Genomic DNA, 16,527 nt, shown 5'->3' with positions numbered 1-16,527 from the left:
CTATAGCTTTCTATAAATTATGTTTCTATAGTTATAAGTATGTTTCTATAGTTATAAGTAAGAACAGGCCTTTAGTAAGTAAGAAACTCCTTAGATATTAACATTTTAGATAAGATATTGACATATTAGATAAGATAATGAAGGGTTTTATAGTACAGTAATGTAGTAATGTGATTGTAATGGAATAAAGAGTTTAGATATTATAATAGAGACATATTTGTGTATCAGACCTTATTGGGAAAATTGCAGTAGAAAGAAGTGAAAGTGACAGGTTAGAAAAGCAAAACACACTCTGTGGAACTGTCCTTTGGATAGTTATACAGAAAGTTTTACACTGTCCTACAAGCAAGAACTTGTGACCATCCTAGACTATAACTAACTGCTTGCTGTCTTATAAATCTCATGGCCTTTGGGACTGATGTTATCTAAGCAATAAATCGTTATTAGTCTGATCATAGTCCCATCCCTTTAATTAATACAGCAACAGCCTCATTTTCCCTTCATTGCCAGCCCAGGGCTTCCCTCTGCCACAACCACTGTGGCACCACCCCAGGGGGCTTAAGAATCCACTTAATAATAATTAAATAGATAAATAAATAGATTGTCACTAAATAAATAGATTGCCTTTGTTTCCTCCTTTGCTGTAGCAGCAATACAGCCTTTAACTCTGCACTTGTGCACTTCTGGTTCCTTGTCCCTCTGCTCCCGCTGCTGTTTGGGTGCTCAGAGCAGCTGCTCTGCACCTCCCCTGTGTGTGTTTGAGCCTGGGGAGCCAACACCTGCAGCCTCAGGGTGTGAAGTGAGTGCAGAGCAGCCAGGATGGGCCAGGTGTGTGCCTGCTGTCAGCCTGAGCTGTGTGCAGTCCCAGCTCTGTGCTCCTGTAGGGTTTAGACCCTGCAGTGCCATCCCTTTGATCTGTGACCCCTGAGACACCCCCACTTTGTGCACTGTCACTGTGCAATTCCCTCTGGAAAGGAACCATCATCATCATCATCATCACCACTGCCCTTCCTAACTCTGCCCCACACACTGCAAGGTCCTTGGCTCTTCACACACTGATGCTGTTGAATTATTTCTCCTTGTTCAGGAGCTCAGGTCAGGGGCAGTAATCCTTTTCCCAGGCACTGTTTTTCTTTTCAGTGTCTTCCAATGCTGTGGAACTGAGCCCTAGTGGTTGTCTGGGTCCTTGTGGGCCTTTCTGGAGCACATCACAGTGAGTCCCCTGTTCACAAAATCCCATTCAGCTGTTTCAAATCACTGGGATGAGCTGGCCCCAGTGATTGATGCTTTTAACCCTTCTGTCAGTGTTTGCAAAGCCTGTTTGTGGCTGTCTGGTCATTCCCAGATTTGGATTTTCCTCATTAATGTGCACAAGGGTCTTGCTACTATAGAAAATCCAGTAACGTGATTTCTGCAGTATCCCAAAGTATCTTTTGAGGCTCCTTGTCAGTAGTGGGGCTAGATACAGCATCTAATTTTGTTTTATGTGGAATTCCAGCTTGGCCTGCTGCCCCCAGGTTCCCAGGAATTCCACCTCTTTAGAGGGCCTGGGCTCTGAGCTGAGGGCACTTCTATCCCTTCCCTGTTAATCTGTTCTGGATATCCTGTGCTCTTGTTCTTACTGCACTTTCCTCCTCACCTCCTACCAGTTTATGGTAAATCTGTGCTCCCGGTTTGTTGGGGTTCAGCTGAAGGGCTGTGTGCTGTGCTGGGTGAGTGCATAACTCCCTGAGGTTGAAGGTGGATTGTTCCTTCCCAAATGAATGCAGATCTGGGTTTATCTTCTTCCTGAACTGGGAAGAAACCATCAAACCCATCTTCTCCATGCCAGGCTGCCTCCCCTTTGTGTGCAGAGCCTGCAGAAGAGCTCTGCAGTATTGGTGCTGCTGCAGGGAGTGGTTCTGTGTCAGCATCAGGCTTTGATAATCAACTGCTGAATGCCAGCTCCTGTCTCCTTTTATCACCTGTCAAGCAGGGGAATTGTGAATGCCTCCTGGATGTAATGGCCCTTTGTTCTAAATCTTTAATTACTTCATTTATGCCTTGTTTGGCTGCAGGAGGCACAGGGTGCTGTTTAATGTTAGGAACAGGTAAACCTGGAGCCCTTTTTGAGACTGATTTTCTTATCTTTCCCAGGAAGATTTCCCTGGGGTTTTGTTGGGTCCAAAGGACCAAAGATCCCTGGTTGGTAATTGCAAAGTTTCCCTTTAAGAATGTCATATCCTAAAGCATTTCTTCATGAAATTTCTTTATTCCGTTTTCCCCAGGTAACCATAAACACACTTTGGACGTGTAACAGAGAATACTTTTCCCATTAAAGCCAGTTAAATGAACTTCTCTATTTTTAAAGCCTAAGTTCAGCTTTTCAGCATCCTTGGGAGTAATTAAAGAGGTCTGAGCTCCAGTGTCAGTTAAAAATGTCAAAGGCTGTCCTTTAACAGGGCAATGCACAGAAGGTTTCTGGTTTGGGAGGGTGCTGTGGGGTGTGTGTCAGTCAGAAATGCAGCTCTGTCCCACTGGAGAGCAGTGAGGAGATTTTGGGCAGCGGGAGGTGCCAGAGCAGTGCTAACCCCGTGGGGCCAGAAAAACTCCTGCCAGGCAATAACAATAATTCCTGTGAATACTCCTCCTGTCTGATCACTGAGCAGCTCCTGCTGGGGTGCCATGGCCATGGCCTCTTACACTGCTCTGACCCACTGCTGCTCTGGCACTGGCCCTGCTGTCTGGAGTCTCCTCTGGAACGGAAAATGTCAGTCCCCTCCCTCTGAATTGTCAGAATTTTGAAATTAAAAGGCTCTCAGGCAAAGAGACGGGAATAGGAATAACAGTTCTTTACTAGGAAAAGTAAAGAACTGTTTACCTACATTTTATATGCAAAAATGAAAATGCGATAGTACAAACAAAAAAACCAAAAAAAAAACCAAAAAAAAACCAAGAAAACCCCCCCAAAAAAACCAAAAAAAGAAAACCGAAAAACAATAACAAAAACCCAAACAAACAAACAACAACAACCAAAGAACCGTCAAATAACCAAAAAAAGAAAATCAAAAAACCAAAACAAAACAAACAAAAAATTAACAAAAACCTAAACAAACAGCCAACAACAACAACAAAAGGGAAAAAAACCCACCAAAAACGCCAAAAAACCACTGCCAGAGTCAGACCATGCCCTGTCCCCTGTGTGTCAGGGGGTGTCCCAGCCCCATCCCGTGGGGGCTCAGCCCTCCTGCAGCCCCAGCTGTGGCTCTGCTGCAGCAGGGATCCTGCACAAGGGGGGAGTTTTCCTCTGCAGCTCCAGTGGCAGAGGCAGCTGTTCCTCTGGGAAGTGGAGAAGCTGCTCTGCTGTCCTGAAACCTCAGATTGTACCCAGGTAGGAATGCTTGGCTCCTCCCCTGGGCAGGGCATCTCCCCATGGGATGCTGGGATTGGATCAGCCCTGCAGGGACACTCAGTGGCCATGGACAGCAGATAATTAATAATTAATGTCTCATTAACAGCAGAGATCTCCTGGAGGGATGATTGGTTGTGAGAGAGATAAAGAAAACTGCCCCGTGGACAGCAGAGAACTGCCCCACCTCTGACAGATGGAAATAGAATACACACATATCTGACAACCCAGGACACTTCCCACCAGTTTTACACCCACCCTGGGTCTTGCTTGAATTATTGCTAAGGATGATGCCAAACCCAGGTTCCAGTTCACCCCAGTTCCACCTGTGTGCAGTTCTGAACCTCTCAGGAAATGCTCCTTTCCCCACCAGGCAGAGGAACTGGGGAAACACCACCCCAGGTGCAGACATTGAACCCTTGGGTGCATTTTAGAGCACCTCAAAGGATGGCCCTCAGGAAGGCTGGCCAGGACTCCTGTACAGCACCCACTGCATGTGTGGAGAGAGGTGCACAGAGGGGTTTGAGGTCTGGCAGAATCCCAGAGAGGGTTTCTCTGTCAGGTAGAAGTGAAAGTGTGGTACCAGAGATGGGTGAGCAGTGAGAGCTGTGGGGCCAGGCAGCCCCAGGGATGCTGGTGGGGCTCTGTGGCCTGTTCACAGGTGCAGGGAGCCCAGCCTGCTCTCAGCTGTAAGAAATTAAAGCTGTGGGGCCAGGCAGCCCCGGGCATGCTGGTGGGGCTCTGTTGGCTGTTCACAGGTGCAGGGAGCCCAGCCTGCTCTCAGCTGTGAGGAGGAGGAGGAGCAGCCACACCTGGTGCAGGTCCCTGGCGCGCTCCTCTCCCCGCGCTTGGGGTTCCTCATCACCGTGTTTGCCTTTCAGCTCCGGGGTCAGGAGCCTGGAGGAGGTGTGCCTGCAGGTGACAGACCTGCTGCCCGGCCTCAGGAAGCTGAGGAACCTGCTCCCAGAGCACGGCTGCCTGCTGCTGTCCCCGGGGAACTTCTGGCAGAACGACCGCGAGCGCTTCAACGCCGACCCAGATATCATCAAAACCATCCACCAGCATGAGCCAAAGACCTTGCAGACGTCAGCCACTCTCAAAGGTGAGCCAGGCAGGCTGAGAGCTGCCTGCAGCTTCATTGTTATTCCATCCTCACTAATTCCAGCACTGGAATTGCTGATGGTGCCAATTTGGGCAGGATTTTTTCATTCACAGCAGCCGAAGCTGCCCGCTCTTTGTTGTCTCTCATTTCACATGTGTATTGGAGCCCTGATCTGTATTTGTGAGAAGTGAATCACTCAGTCAGGCTTCTTTCTGCAGGTAAAAATAGCAGGGCTTTGTTCCTCTCACTCTACACGTGCTCCAGCCTGGCTTTTCCCTCTGTCACACTCAAAGGCTGCCTCGTTGTCACAGATAAATCACCATTCATCTGCTCCACTGTGTGTTCAAATTCCTTGCACACAGCCCGGGCTGACAATGGAGACCATAATGGATATCATAATGGATATTATAAAACTATTTTTACCTCTTAGTTATAAAGAAACCTGTGCCCATGTGTGGGGCTGTTAATGGTTCCATAGTGCCAGAGGAAATGCTGCTTTAAACACAGGTTGGTCCTTTGATTTTAAAGGAGCCCCAGAGGTCTGGCACTGTGTGATGTACTGTGTTACATGTCTGAAAAGGGGTTTCTAACCCTAAAGGAAGTTTGCTTTAAAGGCTGTTTTTGAGCACCCAGTGTGTTGATTTATTTAAAAAAATATGGATATTGATCTAGTACTGATATCCAGCTGTCATGGCACAAAAACTCTCTAACAGTTTAAAGTTAGAAAGTGCATGTTTATTGTGGGATAGCTCTCAGATATACACTGCCATTTACAGGTGATTACAGAGTCCTTTTATCTATACAAGTATTGAATACCCAAAATACAAATGCATATTCATGACTTTGGTACATGTCATTCCCTGGTATGATAATTAGTTCAAAAGCCATTAAGCATGAGCAGTTTGTTCCTTGAAATGGGTCGGTGGTCCCTTTCATGGGGAGAGGTCCCAAAATGAGGAAGTAAATGAAGTCTTCCTCGTTCTGACCTTTCTACCTTTTCAATGCAAATATGACAAATGAACCCTTGGTAGAACTCCCATTCCCCCTCTCCAATTGGTTTCAGAAGAGAGGAGCCCTACAATTGTCTTATGTTCCTAAAAGCTATTTATCAGTTGCTATATTCTTCATTATAAACCCAGCTAACCAAACATTGTGTGGACAAGCAATCAGTTATTAGCTAACTACTAACTCCTAACTTCATCAAGGCCTACTCACTTGTTTTAATTAACTCCGATAAAGCTTTATCTCTAACTAAAATCTTAGCTCCTCTAAGATCTCTAAACACCTTAAAGTTTATGTCTCAGTGTGAGCTCTCTGTGGCTGGAGCTGCTCCAGGTGTGACCCACCCATGGGCTCTCCCCAGAGCATGGGGTACCCTATGAGAGCAGCCACTCCTGCTGGGGCTGCTGGCAGGGGACAGCTGTGTCCCCTGTGCTGTGTGTGACTGTCCCTGCTGTCCCCTGTGCTGTGTGAGCTGTCCCTGCTGTCCCCTGTGCTGTGTGGCTGTACCCTGTGCTGTGTGAGCTGTCCCTGCTGTCCCCTGTGTGTGTGTGACTGTCCCTGCTGTCCCCTGTGCTGTCTGTGAGCTGTCCCTGCTGTCCCCTGTGCTGTGTGTGGCTGTCCCTGCTGTCCCCTGTGTGTGTGTGGCTGTCCCCTGTGCTGTGTGTGACTGTCCCCTGTGCTATGTGTGACTGTCCCCTGTCCTGTCTCTGAGCTGTCCCTGCTGTCCCCTGTGCTGTGTGGCTGTCCCCTGCGCTGTCTCTGAGCTGTCCCTGCTGTCCCCTGTGCTGTCTCTGAGCTGTCCCTGCTGTCCCCTGCACTGTCTCTGAGCTGTCCTTGCTGTCCCCTGCGCTGTCTCTGAGCTGTCCCTGCTGTCCCCTGCGCTGTCTCTGAGCTGTCCCTGCTGTCCCCTGTGCTGTGTGACTGTCCCCTGCTCTGTCTCTGAGCTGTCCCTGCTGTCCCCTGTGCTGTGTGAGCTGTCCCTGCTGTCCCCTGTGCTGTGTGGCTGTCCCTGCTGTCCCCTGTGCTGTCTCTCAGCTGTCCCTGCTGTCCCCTGCGCTGTCTCTGAGCTGTCCCTGCTGTCCCCTGTCCCTGCAGACCTGCTCTTCGGGCTGCCTGGCAGGTACAGCGGGGTCAGCCTGTCCAACCGGCGCCGCGTCGTGTCCTACACCGTCACGCTGGGGCTGCAGCGCTACGACTCCAGGTGAGGCTGCCCTGGCCCCGGGCTCTGCTGCTTCCCCTCCCTCGTGGCTCCCCATTTCCTTGGGGTTTAGGGAGTCTCGCATCTCTGGAGGTGCTTTTCTGGGAGAAAACTTTTGTGGTAATGAAATACTCTCAGTTCTCAGCTCCCCTTCACATGCAGAGCTGCCAGGGGGAGTTCCTGTGGCATCCAGGGCCCCGTGGCTCTGGTTCCACCCAGTTCCTTGTGCACAGACTGCTTGGCTTTCCAGTAAGCACTGCTGGAAACACTTTGGCGGTGTTGGTCAAACTGGCATGGACTGAGTGGATGTGAGGATGTCAGGTTTCCCTCTGTGGAGAAGCTTTAAGGTGAAGGTGAAGGAAAGGAGTCGGTTCTGCTGGAGGGTTTGGATGCAGAGCTTTATTCTGGCCCACAGGCCTCTGAATGCAGCACCAGCTCCAACAGAACTCCCTGAGCCCGTGGTTGCTGCTCCTTTAACCCTGGGCAGAGGGGCAGGGAAGGGACAGGGAGCCACCAGGCAGGGACAGGAGGGGAGGGACAAAGGGACAAGGGACACCTGGATGGCCCAATGTCCCCCAGGGGTAGACGGCATCCTCTGAATCTGCCAATTCTGGAATGCCAGGACTGACAGACAGTGCTGGGAGGGGAAGGGAGAGGTGGCTGACACACCTGGGAGGGAATTGTCACGGGAGGGACCCGGGTTTGTGGGTAAACCCTGGACTCACAGCACAGCACCGCTGTCCCCAGGTTCCTGAGCAGCCTGCGCTCGCGGCTGAAGCTGCTGCACCCCAGCCCCAACTGCAGCCTGCGCGAGGAGAGCGTGGTGCACGTGCACTTCAAGGAGGAGATCGGCATCGCCGAGCTCATCCCGCTCGTCACCACCTACATCATCCTCTTCGCCTACATCTACTTCTCCACACGTAGGTTGGGGCCTGGGGTGGGCTCAGCGTGCACGTGGTGTCTGTAGCACCTCCTGGTTCAGCAGGAGAGGTGGCGGTGCAGTTCTGCCCTGAGCTGCCATGGAGAGGGTTAAAAACTGTTTGCCTGATTCCTGCTCGTTTGCCCCTCTCAGCCAGGGTGCTGTTATTTATTCCTTGTGATTCCTTTCCCCATCCCTGGAAGTGTCCAAGGCCTGGGATAGTGGACAGACTCCTTTAAAGTCCCTTCCAGCCCAAACTATTCCATGATTCTTCGATACCTTCCAAGGTGTTTTCTGTCTTGGGCACCCTCAGATGCCACAGCAATGCCTTTTTTCCCGGTTTGTTTCATCCATTATCAGACAGATCATGTTCTGAGCTGGTGGGTTTAAACCTCTCTGGCCACATTTCAGTTTGGTGCAGTGCTGGGACAGGTGTGAGCTGTGTAGCAGCACTGTCCCCTGTCCCACCCTGTCCTGGGGGGCTGTGGGAGCTGCATTCCAGACTTGTTCTGGATCTCTGCCCAGAAAACAGCCACGTTCCCAGTTCCCCTGCTAGCTGGGCAGGTCCAGATTGGTGGCCTACACGTGACAGAGAACGTGGATTCTGCCTTCTCTGAAGCAATTTTTTCTCAAAATAATTATTTTTCTTAAAAATTCTTTTATTTTGGGGTTCTTCATTCTGATCCGAAAAACAAAAAAATGTGTCAAATTTTAAAATTTCTACATTTCATTTCAGGACTGCAGTACCTTCATTTCAGGCGCTGCAGTACCTGCATTTCAGACATGAGCAGTGCCATACCTGCATTTCAGACACTGCAGTACATTAATTTCATTTCAGACACTGCAATACTTTTCATTTCAGACACTGCAGTACCTGCATGTCAGACATTGCAGTACTTTAATTTCATTTCAGACACTGCAGTACATTAATTTCATTTCAGACACTGCAATACTTTTCATTTCAGACACTGCAGTACCTGCATTTCAAACACTGCAATACTTTAATTTCATTTCAGACACTGCAATACTTTAATTTAATTTCAGGCACTGCAGTACATTAATTTCATTTCAAACACTGCAGAACTTTAATTTCATTTCAGACACTGCAGAACTTTAATTTCATTTCAGACACTGCAGTACTTTAATTTCATTTCAGCCACTACAGTACATTAATTTAATTTCAGACACTGCAGTGCCTCCCCTCTGGGCTGGGGTGTCTGTGCCCTGCTGGGGCTGGTCAGGATGACCGTGCTGTCCCCATCAGTGTCCATCTGTCCCCGTCTGTGTGTCCACACCGTGTGCTGTCCCTGCTGACCTGTTTGGGCTGTTTTTTGCAGGCAAGATCGACATGGTGAAGTCCAAGTGGGGCCTGGCTCTGGCAGCAGTGGTGACGGTGCTCAGCTCCCTGCTCATGTCCGTGGGGCTCTGCACCCTGTTCGGCCTCACCCCCACGCTCAACGGCGGGTACGTGCCAGCCCTGCCAGGGGCACAGCTGGGGCACACCCGGGCAGTTCATTCAGGGTGCTGGAAGCAGCTCCTGTGGGGCTGGACACGCTGCGGGGCACGGTCACTGTTGTATTGGAATATTACCAATATAGCTGGACAGAACGTGCCTTGGCTTGTCTGGCCCTGCTGCTGGACCCCTCCTGAGCTGTGCCTCTGTCTCCCCAGAGAGATATTCCCATACCTGGTGGTGGTGATTGGCCTGGAGAACGTGCTGGTGCTCACCAAGTCCGTGGTGTCCACGCCCGTGGACCTGGAGGTGAAGCTGCGCATTGCCCAAGGTGGGGTCCTGCCCTGGGGGCTGGGACAGGGAAAATGGGAGAGAAGGGGCTGGGAGAGGGGAAAGTGGGAGAAGCAGGAACTGGGAGAGGGGAAAGTGGGAGAGACAGGGGCTGGGAGAGGGGAAAATGGGAGAGATGGGGCTGGGAGAGGGGAAATGGGAGAGACAGGGGCTGGGAAAGGGGAAAGTGGGAGAAGCAGGAACTGGGAGAGGGGAAATGGGAGAGACAGGGCTGGGAGAGGGGAAAGTGGGAGAGACAGGGCTGGGAGAGGGGAAATGGGAGAGACGGGGCTGGGAAAGGGAAAATGGGAGAGCCAGGGGCTGGGAGAGGGGAAAATGGGAGAGACAGGGGCTGGGAGAGGGAAAAGTGAGAGAGCCAGGGGCTGGGAATGATCTCGTTCAGGTCTGGGAAGGAAACAAGGTGACTTGTACAGCCTTTTGTTGTGAATTCCAAGAACATAATGCTGCTGTTGTGGGCACTGCCTTTTGGGATTGTTGACCAAAACAGGCTAAATAAATATAAAAAATATTGGTAGGGGAGAGCTGGATCTCCTGGTGTGGATACTGAGCACTGCCCTCATGTCATGGATATCAGAAGTGCAGAATGCAGGTCCTACAAAGTTCCCCTGAATGTGAGACAAAATAATCTTTTCCATTCTGTGAATGCTCTGTGCCTGTGGAAGGATTTGAGTGTGCTCACACCATGGATAAATGGGATTTGCAGTCTTCAAAGCTGTTTCTAAACATCAGGGAGAAGAGATTCTAGAGTGATGCTGATTTTAGTTTTAGAAATACAAGTGGTTTGGGTCCTGGATGGGAAACAGGACTCAGAACTCCAGTTGGCCTTTGCACTCAGGAGTTTTAGCCTGGAAGGGCCTTTTGGGCCTGTTGCCTGTAGATTCCTGGTTTTAGGGAGGGGAAATGCTGCTCCTCTGGCTGTGTTCGTGTGTGGCACAGTGAAGAGGCTGCCCTGACCTGTCCCTGCCCTCCCCCAGGCCTGAGCAATGAGAGCTGGTCCATCATGAAGAACATGGCCACGGAGCTGGGCATCATCCTCATCGGCTACTTCACCCTGGTCCCGGCCATCCAGGTGAGAGGGGCTGCAGGACAGAGCCTGAGCACTGCAGGGAGGCATGGCAGCTGCTCACACAGCCAGGGAGCTGGCTGGGCTGGAAAAGCCTTGGGACCATCAAATCCAAGTGTCCCCAGCACTGCCACCACTCGCCCATGTCCCCCAGTGCCGCACAGCTGTAAAATCCCTCCCGGCACGGGGACTGCACCCCTGCCCTGGGCAGTTCCAGTGCCTAACAGCCCCTTTCGGGGAAGAAATTTCCCTAATTTTCCCTAATTTCTAATCTAAATCTCTGCTGGCACAACCTGAGGCCTTTTCCTCTCATCCTGTTCCTTGCTCCCTGGGAGCAGAGCCTCAGGTTTTGATGGATTGTGGCCAAAGAGAACAAAGAATGTGAATTAGAATAAATACCTTGGGTTCTCACACGGACTGCCCCAGCCCTGGGCTCTGGGCCAGCCCCAGAGGTGGATCCCAGGGTTATCAGTGAGGCACTGCTGGCTTCCCTCGCTCTGGGGTGCAGGGGGAGCTGATGCCTGTCTCACCCTCCCACAGGAGTTCTGCCTCTTTGCCGTGGTGGGGCTGGTGTCGGACTTCTTCCTGCAGATGTTCTTCTTCACCACCGTGCTGTCCATCGACATCCGCCGCATGGAGGTGGGCGAGGGGCATGGCCTGAGGGGTGGGCAAGGGGCACGGCCCGGGGCAGGAGGGGGCACAGCCCCAGTATCCCACCCCTGAAAGGGGAGAAGGACAGAATCATGGACTCACTGAGCTCAGAAGGGCCTTTGACCACTCCCCAGCACCACCACTGTCCCTGCCCCTGAGTGCCACATCCTTGTGGCTGTTAAATCCCCCCAGGGATGGGGACTCCACTCCTGTTCTGGGCAGCTGTGCCAGGGCTGGCCCCCATTCCAGGAGGAAATTATTCCTGATATTTAACCTAAACTTCTCCATGTCAGCTTGAGGCTCTTTCTTCTGATCCTGAGCTGTTAGAGTTCTGGTTCTGTACTTGCTTGGTTACACACACAGGGATTGGGAACAGAGCCCTTGTGGGAAAGGCACTCTTAGGAAGGACATGGAGCTGTGGGAGCAAATCCAGAGGAGACGTCAAGTGGATTAGAGGGATAGAGCAGCTCTGCTGTGAGGAAAAGCTCCGAGAATTGGGTTTACACAGCCTGGGGATGGAAAGCTTAAAGACCTGCTTGTGGCCTTCCAGGACTTGAAGGGAGCCACAAGAAAGATGAGGAGGGATGTTGGACAGGTTAAGGGGGGATGTCTTCAAACTGACAGAGAGAAGGTTTTCATTGGACATTAGGAAGAACTTTGTGAGGGTGGGCAGGCCCTGGCACAGGGTGCCCAGAGCAGCTGTGGCTGCCCCTGGATCCCTGGCAGTGCCCAGGGCCAGGCTGGACAGGGCTGGGAGCAGCCTGGGACAGTGGGAGGTGTCCCTGGGACAGTGGGAGGGGTCCCTGGCATGGCAGGGGTGGGATGGGGTGGGCTTTAAGGTTCCTTCCATCCCAACCATTCCATGATTCCCTGAGTGTGTCAGTGTGCTGGTTGGGGTAAATGGGCTGGGAGGAGGCGCCAAGGAGTCACCCCTGACCCTGGGGGCACAGTCCTTCTCCGGGGGTCCCTCCCAGCTCCCGGGGTCCCCTTGCACTGGAGCAGCCCCTCAGCCCTGCCCTCTCTCTCTGTTGCAGCTGGCTGACCTGAACAAGCGCCTGCCCCCCGAGTCGTGCCCGGCCAGGCCCCCGTGCCGCACGCGGCCGCTGCGCCCGGCGGTGCCACACACCGTGACCCCCCACGCCCCTCACGGCATGGCCCCACACGGCCCCCACGCCGTCACCCCCCACACCATCACCCTGCAGCCGTCCTCGCTGCGCAACCTGCGCCTGCCCAAGCGCCTGCGCGTCATCTACTTCTTCGCCCGCACCCGCCTGGCACAGCGCCTCATCATGGTACGTGGGGCACACCGAGAGACTGGCAGGGGGGCACAGGGACTGGCAGGGGGGCACAGGGACTGCCAGGGGGATACAGAGACTGCCGGGGGGGCACAGGGACTGCCAGGGACTCACACATTGCCGGGGGGGCACTCAGACTGCCAGGGGGGCACACAGAGAACTGGGATGGCACACACGCTGCCAGGGGGACTGCACAGGCAGGGGGACAGAGCAGTGATCTGAAGGGCAGGGGACAGGGCAGTGGCACTGAGGGCAGGGGACAGGGAGGTGACTCTGAGGGAGCTGTCTCTCACCCTGCACAGGCAGGGGACAGGGCAGTGACACTGAAGGGCGGGGGACAGGGCAGTGACACTGAGGGCAGGTGACAATGCAGTGACGGTGACGGCAGGTGACAATGCAGTGACACTGAGGGCGCTGTCTCTCTCCCTGCACAGGCAGAGGACAGGGCAGTGACACTGAGGGCACTGTGTCTCTCTCAGGCAGGGGACAGGGCAGTGACACTGAGGGCACTGTCTCTCCCCGCACAGGCCGGCACAGTGATCTGGATCGGAATCCTGCTGTACACGGACCCCGCCGGGCTCCGCACCTACCTGACGTCGCAGGTGACGGAGCAGAGTCCCCTGGGGGACGCGGGCCTGCCCGCCATGCCCGTTCCCGGCGGGGTGCTGCCCGCCGGGGACCCCAAGCTGGCCCTGTCCGTGTTCCCCTCGGAGCCCGTGCAGCTGCCCGAGAACCGCACGGAGCCCAAGGCGCGGCTGGAGCCCGAGCAGCAGCCCTGGGGCCCCGAGGGCAGGGCCAACGGGCAGCTGGAGCTGGGGACAGAGGCACAGGTCACCTGGGGAGCCGAGGACGAGGAGATCTGGAGGAAGCTTTCCTTCAGGCACTGGCCTGCCCTCTTCAGCTACTACAACATCACCCTGGCCAAGAGGCAAGTGCAGTGGGCTGGCATGGGGTGCCACTGGCACGGGGAGCTGGCAGCTGAGCCCAAGGGTTTGTCTTGTTTCTGTCCTTGGTGCTCCCAACTCACACAACCTGCTTCCATGGGGCTCATCCCAGCTGTGTGTGTGGGAGGAGCTGCTGAGCAGCGCCCCTGGGGTGGGCAGAGCTCACAAACCCTCCAGGGCTGTTCCTCTGGGAGTCAGGGTTGTTCCACTCTGCTCCTGGGTGGTTTGTGTGCTGGGTGTCTTGTGTCTTCCTTCATCCTGGAACTGAAGTTTTCAAATTTGCAAAACAAGAAAAGGGGGCTCAGAGGGGCCCCTGTGGCTCTGCAGAACTCCTGACAGGAGGGGACAGCCAGGGGGCCGGGCTGTGCTCCAGTGAACAGGGTCAGGGGGAGAGGGAACGGCCTCAGGGGTTTCCAGGGGAGGGTCAGGGTGGATACTGGGAAGAATCCTTCCCCAAAAGCTGGCACAGCTGCCCAGGGCAGTAGTGGAGTCCCCATCCCTGGAGAGATTTAAAAGCCCTGTGGATGTGGGGTTTGGGGACATGGGTTAGTGGTGGCCTTGGCAGCACAAGGGGGAGCAGTCAGACTCGATGTCAGAGGGCTTTTGCAAATAATTCCACAGCTGTCTGATACAATCATCTGTAAGGGATGGAAATAGGACATGTGAGGAAGAGACAGCTGAGCTGAAAAAGCTGCTAGGTGAGACCTCCCAGCCTGCAGCACACAGGAAACCAGGCTTAAATTCATGGGATCCACTTGATCTCATCAGGCTTCATTTCTGTTGGCTCTTTGAAAAGTTAAAACCTGGGGAATAGCTTTAGAGGAGAATATTTCAAGGAGACCTTTAGCTCAGAGGACCTGAATTTACACACCGAAGGCACCCTGATCCCTGCCGTGGCTGCCTGTGCCCCGGTGCCCCTCCTGAGCCGCTGTCGCTGTGCCCGCAGGTACATCAGCATCCTGCCGGCCATCCCCGTGACGCTGTACCTGAAGCCGCAGGAGGCGCTGGAGATGCGGCACCCGCAGGAGGCGCGGCGCTCGCAGCCCTTCCTGGACACGGCCCCGCGGCCCGAGCGCGGCACGCCGCCCCGCGGCCACCAGGACGTCACCCTCTACAAGTACCGTGTCTGCCGCGGCCCCTGAGCCGGCCCCAGCCCCAGGGGGAACGGGGCTGCTTCAGGCTGCTCCTTCAGGGCTGGTGCCTCAGGGCTCCTCCCTGCTGGGAGACTAGAAAGCTGCTGAAGCTGCGGTGCCAGAGCTGGGGATGCTCCAGAGCAAAGCAGCAGCTGGGGATGCTGGGGATGCTCCAGTGAAAAGCAGCAGCTCAGAGTGCTGGGGATGCTGCAGTGCAAAGCGGCAGATGGGGATGCTCCAGTGCAAAGCAGCAGCTCAGAGTGCTGGGGATGCTGCAGTGCAAAGTGGCAGATGGGGATGCTGGGGATGCTCCAGTGCAAGGAAGCAGCTCGGGGTGCTGGGGATGCTCCTGTGCAAAGCAGCAGCTTGGGGTGCTGGGGATGCTCCAGTGCAAAGCAGCAGCTCAGAGTGCTGGGGACGCTCCAGTGCAAAGCAGCAGCTCGGGGTGCTGGGGATGCTGCAGTGCAAAGCGGCAGTGAGGATGCTGGGGATGCTCCAGTGCAAAGGGAAATTGGTGCATCCTGGCACTTTTCCATCACTGAGAGCAGGCTGTGCATGGAGCCCCTTAGGGCTCCTGCAGCAATACAGGGTGACCAGGACAGAAGGTCAATTTGGGGGTTTAAATGTGATTTCATAGAAGCCCAGAATGGTCTGGGTTGGAAGGGACCCTAAAACCAATCCAGTCCCACTCTGTCCCATGGGCAGGGACATCTTCCACTATCCCAGGGTGCTCCAAGCCCTGTCCAACCTTGCCTTGACACTTCCAAGGATCCAGCAAGCACCTGAATATAATTTGATAATGATTTATTGGGGATCAGATCAAACTCTGGTGCAAGGAGCTTCCCTCTCTGTGGAGAGAATAGCTCACAACCCCTGCCTGAATCTGCACGTGCTGAACACACTGTTATCCCATCCCCAGCTGGTGTTTTCTTAAAATCTTAGTTACTCATTACTTTCCTTACTGAAAAGCTTCAAAATCTTGTAATGGGGAAATTGTCATTTTCCCATTAAACTCCCCTTAATTTCCAACAAATGTCTGTAATTTGTTGAAAAGCCTTCTCAGCTGAGAAACAGACCAGCATATGAGTAATCCCAGCACAGAACTTCCCAAATCTATCTGTGGACTGGAAACTGGAGTTTATTTCCTTACCTTCTTGTCTGTGTGTGTGTGTCCCCAGGGTGGCTGCCCTGGGCCTGGCATCGGGCATCGTGCTGGTGCTGCTGCTGTTCTGCCTGTACCGGGTGCTGTGCCCCAAGAACTACGGGCAGAACGGGCCGGGCCGGCGGCGCCGCGGGGACCTGCCCTGCGACGACTACGGCTACTCGCCCCCCGAGACCGAGATCGTGCCCCTGGTCCTCAGGGGACACCTCATGGTACGTCCAGCTTGGCAGTGAATACCTCTGGAAAGGTTATTGGGGCGTGAAATTCCTGCAGCACGCTCTGTCTCCTCCTGGGGCTGGCTGGCTGCACTTCCACCATCAGCGCCTCTGGCTTCCATTCCCTGCTTTGCTGGGATGGCTCCACACTGTCCACATTGCTGAGCTCCAGGGGACAGCTGGATGGGGCACTCGGGGCTCTGGATGTGGCACTCGGCGCTCTGGGCTGGGTGACAAAGTGGAGGATCGGTCACAGGTGTGACTCAGTGCTCTGGGAGGGATTTTCCAGCCAGGGTGAGTCTGGGATTCTTCCTGTTCTGAGATGAAACAAAGCTCTTGGGCATTCAGAAAGATGAGTTTGCAGTGTCTCCCAGCAAAGCTGTGTCTCTGCTCCTGATCCTGCCTTCAGACTGGGATGGAGTATTTTAGGGAAGGCAAGACAGGTGGAGTCTGTTGGGTTTGCAGCAGTGCAGTGCACACTGAGGGCTCTGGGCAGAGATCCTGGAATCCCAGAACGGTTTGGGTTGAAAGGGACCTTGAAACTCATCCAGTGCCACCCCTGCCATGGCAGGGACACCTTCCACTGTCCCAGGTTGCTCCAAGCCCTGTCCAACCTGGTCTCGGACCCTTCCAGGGACATCCATGTCCTCA

At 53.8% G+C, this 16,527-nt stretch overlaps 1 protein-coding gene across 3 annotated transcripts in view; it reads left to right on the top strand.

Moving 5' to 3' along the window:
• SCAP (SREBF chaperone) overlaps window positions 1-16,527 on the top strand; it is a 119,289-nt gene that overhangs the window by 30,469 nt on the left and 72,293 nt on the right. For all 3 annotated transcript variants that reach the window (XM_058045255.1, XM_058045265.1, XM_058045273.1), the window contains 11 exons: window positions 4,270-4,490; window positions 6,588-6,693; window positions 7,438-7,610; window positions 8,947-9,073; window positions 9,281-9,393; window positions 10,388-10,482; window positions 11,017-11,115; window positions 12,162-12,419; window positions 12,950-13,350; window positions 14,313-14,483; window positions 15,678-15,873. In XM_058045255.1, the coding sequence (XP_057901238.1) occupies window positions 4,270-4,490; window positions 6,588-6,693; window positions 7,438-7,610; window positions 8,947-9,073; window positions 9,281-9,393; window positions 10,388-10,482; window positions 11,017-11,115; window positions 12,162-12,419; window positions 12,950-13,350; window positions 14,313-14,483; window positions 15,678-15,873 (1,960 nt within the window). The remainder of the gene's footprint in view (window positions 1-4,269; window positions 4,491-6,587; window positions 6,694-7,437; window positions 7,611-8,946; window positions 9,074-9,280; window positions 9,394-10,387; window positions 10,483-11,016; window positions 11,116-12,161; window positions 12,420-12,949; window positions 13,351-14,312; window positions 14,484-15,677; window positions 15,874-16,527) is intronic.

The sequence above is a fragment of the Melospiza georgiana genome, chromosome 1 (assembly GCF_028018845.1).
Source record: "Melospiza georgiana isolate bMelGeo1 chromosome 1, bMelGeo1.pri, whole genome shotgun sequence".
In the NCBI taxonomy this organism is placed as follows: Eukaryota; Metazoa; Chordata; class Aves; order Passeriformes; family Passerellidae; genus Melospiza; species Melospiza georgiana.
The sequence above is the reverse complement of the archived record's forward strand: the minus strand, read 5'-3'. Positions and strand labels throughout refer to the sequence as shown.